Genomic DNA, 8837 nt, shown 5'->3' with positions numbered 1-8837 from the left:
GTACCCAGGTCTATGGGCAAATCCTCAGTCGACGAGATAATATTTTCCGGGGGCAGGCTTCGGAAAATCAAATTCGGGACTACGTACGGCCCGTGCCAACATGCGGGAATCATGCGTGGTCCTCATCCACCCTGCATGCACAAACATGAAACACAAATTGAAATCACATGCTGCAAGAACATTCTGTGTTGGAATGCCCTTGCGTCCGATGAAATTTACTCGTTCATCCTGCGGCAAGATAGCTTTGACATGCGTGCCATCAATCGCACCTATGCAATTCTCAAACAACGGATGCTGGTTCAAATTCAGTACGTGATGCTCCACACCGTTATTGTAGTTCGGATCAGGTCTGATGAGACGTATAGCAAAGTCGCAGGCAGCTCGGAGCACTATTTTGAAGTAGTGTCCAATAGTTTCCAACGAATGATTGAACAATGTTCGAACCTATCTATAGCCTTTTCCATGCGCTAATATGCACAAAAACATTCCAACTTGTTCATATACATCAACTTGCTGCGAACTACATAGTCCGTATTCGTCCCGAAGTATATGCGTGAACGTACGAAGCATAACGGGATACATCCTGAATTCTGCATAACACTGTTCAGGATTATATTGCATGGCATCTAGCATGAACATGTGTCCATTCCTCGCGAATGGGAATCTTCTAATTCGGCATCTCTGTTCCCGATAGTAGGTTGCCGCATCTATTGCTGATATTCGACAGTATCAAAACCATTCGGCAACATCCTCTTGGAGTTCTTGCAAGAATTGAAGTTCCCCGACCTCGGCTTCAGCATCACAATAATTTATAAGCACACAGTTGAAGTCAAAGTCTGCCATTCCAATTAAAAAGATATTGTGTTACATGGTTCAAGTGAAAGCATAAGAAGAAGAAGAATCTCCCTAATTGGCTTCTATGCATAGCATGCATAGGATTGGTTGCATGTTCTCTCCTATAGACGCTATTCTACCCAAAGGCTATCATCAGCACAAGAGGTGGCCCGCATAAAAAAAACTCAAAAATCATGGCAAACGGAAAAAAATACGCACGAATCAATTGATTGACATTTCACTATTTGAGGGTCATTGCATGTCAGTTATACTATTCGAAATATTGACGTCTAATAAACATGACAGTAGGCGTGCAAAATAAACAGTCAAGTTCAAGTTTGAAAATAATAAATAAAACAGTATAATAGTACACTACAACACAGTATGCAAACACATGGTACATAAAAGAAATATGAAAAACCAAGAATAAAAACAGTACATAATACAGCCGTAATGAGAAAATTGTGCAAGCAACAGCTTTCATTTCGGGTGGGACTGTTTGTACTCCTGCCAGCTCCACTCGACCCAATCTAATTTGTCGTTCGCATCTTCCTGCATTGCAAGTATCTCCCTGTTATGCCTCTGTGATAGGAAAGTCAACGTCCAAAAGTACATATCAGTTTTTTTTTGTAGTCGGCCCGTCGACAATAACTCTTTCATGAGTGTGTTCGCATCCGGCACATCGGGACCGACTAGGCTGTTGATTTTAGCTGCTATCTTTGCACTTGCAGCGCTGGCAAGGTGAATAGAGTTCGATAAATCTGTCATGGATACTTTTCCTCTCTTCTCTTTTTTGTTCCTGCCGCCATGTGTACGTTTGTCCCCACTTCGCAGCCTCGAGACGTCCATGCTAGACGCAACAGGATCCATCCTCTCACCCTCATCACTTGACCCGCTACCCTCCTCGTCAACTGGATGACTATCCTACAGGTCTTCATGTCGACTGTCTTCAAACAGGAAGAAGCCTGTCCTGCACATTGTCGAGGGTGTTACTGCATATTTATTGCTGTCGTAGGCATCCCCGAACAACACCTTGTAGTTGTACACCTCCCTGCAGTCTTTGTCTCTGAATTCTCTGTAGTCCTTGTTTTCCTGATACACATTCATCATGAAAGCATCACTGTCGAAGATATGAGTATCACTAAAATGTAACCAGAATAAGCATGAACTAAATACATGTGCATTAAACAACTTACAACCCATTGTCCCTGAATAGAATGATAAACACACGTGCATCAACAAGCATAAACTGAATAGAAACCATCTTGTCTTATACAAAAATGTCCATATTGGATATGACCGAACTAAGTACTTACAGATTCCACAAGTTTCAGCTGATTTTAATAATATGTTAGTCAACTACCAAACTAAAAGCGCTTAGCATCTCACAAAAAAATAACAAACACTAATCTCTGGCAACAACCCATTAAAAATTTTTATTCTACTTTTATTCTTCTATGCACCGAATTAATATTTCCGCTGGTATATGAATATTTATTCACAATACCAACAAAAAAATATAAGGGGTTCATTTGAGAGCAATAAATTTATATAAATAATCTTCAACAAGTTATCCACTCATACCAAATTCGTTTTACATCAAAATGTGGCACCTTCAATTTCATAAACTGGGAGACATTTATTTATTTTGCATTTCATTTTTAACACTTGCCCACATAGATCGTCTGTTTAAAATTCCTCAAATAATAATAAACATAAATAACTGCAAGAAAATAACATTACATGCAAAATCACAAAGAAAAATGAAGTGAAGATAAAATCAAAAATTATAAAAAAAGAAAAAGAAAAAGATCTGTTGAATATTCAAATAAAACGAAGTTAATTTGAGAAACCCAAATGAGAAAGAGTATGTAGATGAACTTCTAGAAATACAAATAAACAAATGAATCTACAAAATAGAAGTAGAGTACAAATTTGAATAACAACAATACTAAAAATCCTTAATATATACTACAATACATGAATAACAACAATACTAAAAATCCCCACAATCTGGAAAGATGAAGAAGTGGAAAACAGAGACGGTCAATTGCACTTTACTTGAATCTTTCTTTCCCACCACTCGTCGGATGCATTAAATTTTCCCGTTGCGGATATATGCTCCACACCGGTGTTGTTCAGCAACTCGCTCAAACGTTTATACTTCTAGCGAAGACAATCCCAATGATTCTTGAGTTGTTGCTTCGTCCAACAATGACCGGAGTTGGAGTTGAACAGCCGGATGACTTGGTCCCATCCGTGTTTCATGAAGCACTTTCCGTTGCGGTGACCGCCAGCTATAACCGTCTCACAGGCGGCAACGAAAGGTTGGTTCTCATGTCGATTCCAGTGGGTGTTCTTGAGCGCAGGTGCTTGGCTATGGCTGGGAGGAGTTTTGAAGGTCGACGAATTCGGTACGGTATCACTCATCTGGAACTATTGTGACCGGATCTGGAGGAGAAATATTGTGATCGGATCTGGAACTGATTCGTCGACTGGGTGGGGAGAGAAGTCCATTTTCTGTGATGGAAGAGAGAGAGATGGTGTTGGACTGTTGGTTGGTGGAGCATGTAATGCGAGGGTAATATGGTAAAAGCCATGAAAAATTGCCTGCTATTGGATAGAAGAGATGTCAGACATATTTCATTAAAAAATTGGCCAATGATCGGATTTCTGATAACCAACGGTCCGAGTTACGCTTAAAAGCACGTCCAGACAGGCCCTAATATTACTTGCTGTACACGTAGCACTTTTGTTATCTTTTAGCATATGAAATTTGTCAATTTAACCCCATAGACTAATTGTAAGTAATATATGTTATGTGTCAAGTTATTATTAGTCAATATAATTTTTAATTATATGAATGATTTTGTCCTCATTGCTATTGAGGGTATTTTGGTCTAAATAAAAATAAGTTGGAAATTTAACAAATTTTGACCATATAAAAAGTAGACATTTGTTTCAATTTCCTCAATTGTCTTGTGGAAAAGATACTTGTATAACATCTGACGATCGTAAAATTACGGCATCTTACCTGTGTGGGATCCTCTACATGCGAGAGAGCTAAACAAGGGGGTGTTTGATAGGCATTTTTATGTAAAAATACATTTGAGAATAGTAAATTGATGTGAAATGTGTGGTTGAAAGATAAGGAAAAATTTTTAATTTACGTATAATATTATTTTTATAAAGAATGTGTGATTGAAAAAAAAAAAGAGAAAAATACATTTTGAAAAAAATGACTATCTAACGGACTCCAAATTGATATTACTTGCTGTACACGTAGCACTTTTGTTATCTTTTAGCATCTGAAATTTGTCCATTTAGCTACCGGCACCGCTAGTATCACTATCAGAGCCTTGTATCCCTATAAAACCATCACTGAGTCCATAATTAAAGTACTTCACCAAGAAAATGGGATGCATATACAAGGACCCAAATGCCCCAATCGAATCCAGAATCAAAGACCTCCTTTGCCGGATGACCCTCCAAGAAAAGATCGGCCAAATGACCCAGATCGAACGCAGCGTTGCAACGCTTTCTGCCATTAAACGCCGCTGTATAGGTCCATTAATTTCGTATGGTTGTAGGATCAGTTAGTAGTTAAGGTGTACCGTGCGTGTGAATTTGCGGGCTTGTATCGAATTTGCAGGAAGTGTGCTGAGTGGTGGTGGAAGCAATCCATTTTACAAGGCAAATTCGGCCGACTGGGCTGATATGATTGATGGGTTCCAGAATGCGGCGCTGGAATCGCGCCTTGGCATTCCTCTGATCTACGGTGTCGATGCGGTTCATGGCAATAATAATGTTTATGGTGCCACTATTTTTCCTCATAATATTGGTGTTGGTGCCACCAGGTAATGAGTTTTCCACCTGCAATTTGGCTCAAATGACTTTCTTTCTTGCATTATTTAGTATTTATCTATTGAGGGAACGGAAGGGATTCGGGTATGGATGACAAAATTTAAATCAATTACTATGTTCACTCTAACGACTATACCTTTTAGATGGAGTCATTCGTTGTGTTATTAAAGTATGCAAAGGCCCCGTCTTCAGCGGCCATGGACCAATGTTTCCAAACAACGAAAAGAAAAATCCGCTAGTGATTTAGAAGCAATAATTGTTAGTAGTACTTTTGATTGTGGGTTGCCAATAAATTGGCAAATCTCCATCTGATATGTGTGAAATTCATTATTTAATGCAGAGATGCTGATTTGGTCAGGAGGATAGGAGAGGTAACTGCTCTTGAAGTCAGGGCAAGCGGGGCTCATTATGCCTTTGCACCTTGTGTTGCTGTAAGTTGAACATTTATCAAGTAATCAATCTTTTGAGACTCTTTTTTAGGAGTGAATTACCCAAATGGTCACTGAACTTTGGAAAAGGTTTCCACCAGGTCACTGAACTTTAAAAATTGTTTAATTCATCACTGAACTTTGCAAAAGGTTTTCACGGGATCACTGAACTTTAAAAATCATCTAATTAGTCACTAAACTTTGCAAAAGGTTTTCCAGGGGTTACTGAATTCCCCTGGAAAATTTTTGCAAAGTTCAGTGATTAATAGGGTGATTTTTAAAGTTTAGTGATCCTGTGGAAATCTTTTGTAAAGTTCAGTGATGAATTGAATGATTTTTAAAGTTCAATGACCTCGTGGAAATTTTTTGCAAAGTTCAATGACCATATGGGTAATTCACTCCTTATTTAGTCCTATAAATTATTTTAGATCTTCTGATTTGTGAAATGTTCTGGTTCTTTTGGTAAATGATATATTGAGGGTCTTGAAATTCTTGTGGTGATCAGACTGGAGGGTTTTAAGTTGTTGTACACGGAAAATAAAAATGAGTCAGGCAATGATGAACTTCAAAGGCCCATTTTAGTTCTATAGCTGATTCACGTGTTTGTAGTTCTAATATAGTAACATTCATTCCTAGGAGGAGAAGAAGGCACATATCAATCTAGATTTCATGACTGAATGTTTATTTAGAAGCAGACACGTTTTATCTATCTTTTGTTGTAAATTTGCTATTTACACAGTCCGCGGTTTGATATTGAAAAATTTCGTTCCGTAAGTGTTCCATTCAAAACATTAGATAATAACTAGTATAAGATAAAAGGTCGGCATAAGATACAAAGTTTCATTTTCCATAGATGAGTGGAAATCTTACTAGTGTTGTATATTTCTAAATAAAGTGCCCGCATTGGATTAGATGCAGGGCCGGTCCAAATGCCTCAGCCTCAGGCCCAAAACCCTTAGGGGGCCCAATTTTGCTTCAAATTTTTTTTTTTTTTTTTTTTTTGGGGTTAGTTTTGGATTTTGGATGTTATTTTAATTTTGTATTGTTTTCGTAAACTTGTAATGCTCAAATTTTTGCGTACATAATTGAAAATGTTATTAGATTTTTACGTAAATTTTTACGTTGATTTCGTCCGGGGGCCCAATTTACGGACCTCGCCTCGGGCCTCCATTATCACAGGACCGGCCCTGATTAGATGGGTAGCTTATTTGTAGATATCTGTGCATTGCTTAACTCTTGGACATTCACTAGCTTGAAATCTCTTAGACATTGTATGCATTGCTTTGCAATCTCTTAGAAATTTATCACTCCAAACTAATTGGTTACATCACTTATTTCGGAAATGAAATTCTGGCATTTGTACATGCCACATGATTTCTTGCCTAGGTTCATGAGCTCTCAATGCTATATGTGCCTTTGAATCTATATGGGCACCTTGAAACTAAGCCAAGTCAAATCTTGGCTAAAAAGGCTTAAGCAATTGTTGCACACACATCTATCAGTACTCATTTATAAACAAGTCATGCTTTCACTCCCTCAAACACTAACAGTTTGCGGGATTTTTCATTTATTGATTGGTATGTTTTCAACTTCAAGTTCAAATCATGTGCTCAAAGCTCAATTTTAAGAACAAGTAATTATGTAATGCTTGAGCACGCTGATTGTTTTTATGAGTCTTTTTCTTTGTTCTCTTTTTGAGTATTAACATTATTTTGTAGTAATTTTTGAATTTATCTTCTTAGATCAGCAGAGATCCCAGATGGGGAAGATGCTATGAGAGTTATAGTGAAGACACTGAAGTTGTCAGAAAGATGACCTCCCTTGTCACAGGCTTGCAAGGGCAACCACCTGAAGGGCATCCCAAGGGTTACCCTTTTCTTGCTGGAAGGTAAAAGAGAAATAATTTGCATTCTTTCATGCATACAACTTCTAAGATATTTAACATTATGTTTCTTTCCCTCTTTTATGATCCAATTAGTTTCTCCTCAACTGCGAAGATAAGTTATCTAATTTAGCCAATTGATTCCAGAAAAAATGTTATTGCGTGTGCCAAGCATTTTGTTGGTGATGGTGGTACTGATTATGGTACAAATGAAGGGGATACTATAATCTCATATGATGATTTGGAGAGGATTCACATGGCACCATATCTTGATTGTATGTCTCAGGGAGTTTGCACCGTAATGGCATCCTACTCTAGCTGGAATGGAATTAAACTGCATGCTCACCATTTTCTTTTAACAGAGATCTTGAAAGATAAGCTGGGATTCAAGGTAAAGTAAATTGAATATTTACTTGTATTGCAGAAGCTCTCTGTCCCTGCTCTGTCCCTGCTTTTATGTCCTAAGAAGACTGTAGAGTGATTTCTTTTTAAAACGTTCTGTTCTCTCCAAGTTCAAAGAAGTAACAAAAAAATGTGATTCAAAAACATTTTCTACTTAAATTTTCAATTGAATTTGGCTGCTTATAATAGTAAGTTACTGATTAATACATAGAGTCATTGAATACAAGCACAGCTAGAGTTATTGATAAATTGAAGTACAAGGAACTAGTTAAATTTGGCATGTATTTCGATAAAAGTTTAATAGGACCAATTTACATTTTTCTACTTAAAGCATGAATCAAGTTTGGACTACATATATAAGTCTAGTGTGTGTTGAAGATTCTAGTTTGTGCTTAATCTGCTTTTTCTTTTCAGTAACTGATGCACTCGAGCCTGTTAGAGTCCTTCTACTATGTTCTCCCTAAAATTAATGAAAGTAGTTGCTGCAGAGAGTTTGAATGATTATATAAGCAATATTCTACTGCAGGGCTTTGTGATTTCAGATTGGGAAGCACTGGACCGGCTATGTGTTCCTCGTGGCTCAAAATACCGGCAGTGCATTATGTCTGCTGTCAATGCAGGAATTGACATGGTACAAGTTATACTTCAATGCATAAAGCCTTGTACAATTTGGAGGTTCTTGACATAATCTGTCTCTTTTTGCTTCACTGAGTTTTACAGGTCATGGTGCCTTTTAGGTTTGAATTATTCTTGGGAGAATTTCTGTCTCTTGTGGAATCAGGGGAGATACCAATGTCAAGGATTGATGATGCTGTTGAGAGGATTCTTAGAGTCAAATTTGTTGCTGGAATTTTTGAGCATCCCCTGAGTGATAGATCTTTGTTGGATGTGGTTCGTTGCAAGGTAAATGTTTCGCCTTCTATATGTGCCTTGTGGACATATTCTACACATGTAATTGCAATCATGAACGAATGATGCGTTCTCAAACCTTGCCATGTCGATCTAGTTAAGAGTTTATCTCTTTTTATAACTTCCACTAACTGCATTCTGCAGGTACTTGTAATGTCCTGGCCTCTATGTCCAAGTCATTAACTTTCATACTGTCCGCTATGGGAGAGCCTAAGCCCATCTCCCATAGCGGACAATACATAAGTTAATGGCTTGAGTATAGAGGATGGATCGTCACAATGCTATTTAAGTTGCTTCTCATAGTTCGATCGTTACAATACTAAAGTTACTTCTCATAGATTTAGAATTTAATTGACTCATTATGTTAGTTTAATTAAAACTGCAAACCAAATGGATATTGACGCATATCATCTTCCTAGATTCTTGTAAATTTTGATGTGAGAGAACTTTGCCCTGCGGCTTTATAGTTTGACCAAGTAGGCCTCATCCTTTTTTTTTTTTTTTTTTTTTTTTTTTAA

The 8837-nt window shown here is 37.6% G+C and overlaps 1 protein-coding gene across 2 annotated transcripts; it reads left to right on the top strand.

Annotated features, from left to right (window-relative positions):
- Window positions 1-4157: 4157 nt before the first annotated feature.
- Window positions 4158-8783, top strand: LOC111378683 (beta-glucosidase BoGH3B-like). 2 transcript variants are annotated; one of them, XM_023001911.1, is made up of 7 exons: window positions 4158-4399; window positions 4487-4691; window positions 5039-5129; window positions 6869-7014; window positions 7156-7399; window positions 7937-8041; window positions 8131-8782. In XM_023001911.1, the coding sequence occupies exons 1-7, from the start codon at window positions 4249-4251 to the stop codon at window positions 8383-8385; spliced, it is 1197 nt and encodes a 398-aa protein (XP_022857679.1). In that variant the 5' UTR covers window positions 4158-4248; the 3' UTR covers window positions 8386-8782. The 2 variants fall into 2 exon arrangements, with proteins under 2 accessions (XP_022857679.1, XP_022857680.1); XM_023001912.1 differs by having other exon boundaries at window positions 4257-4393; window positions 8131-8783.
- Window positions 8784-8837: the final 54 nt, after the last annotated feature.

Source organism: Olea europaea, unplaced genomic scaffold, assembly GCF_002742605.1.
Source record: "Olea europaea var. sylvestris unplaced genomic scaffold, O_europaea_v1 scaffold1852, whole genome shotgun sequence".
In the NCBI taxonomy this organism is placed as follows: domain Eukaryota; kingdom Viridiplantae; phylum Streptophyta; class Magnoliopsida; order Lamiales; family Oleaceae; genus Olea; species Olea europaea.
The sequence above is the reverse complement of the archived record's forward strand: the minus strand, read 5'-3'. Positions and strand labels throughout refer to the sequence as shown.

What these genes read in the sequence shown, in the direction of transcription:
- LOC111378683 (XM_023001911.1), top strand. Translation starts at nt 4,249, where the DNA reads ATGGGATGCATATACAAGGACCCAAATGCCCCAATCGAATCCAGAATC. An exon ending in CATTAAACGCCGCTGTATAG is followed by an intron (nt 4,400 to 4,486) that starts GTCCATTAATTT and finishes TCGAATTTGCAG; the next exon opens with GAAGTGTGCTGAGTGGTGGT. An exon ending in ATTGGTGTTGGTGCCACCAG is followed by an intron (nt 4,692 to 5,038) that starts GTAATGAGTTTT and finishes TATTTAATGCAG; the next exon opens with AGATGCTGATTTGGTCAGGA.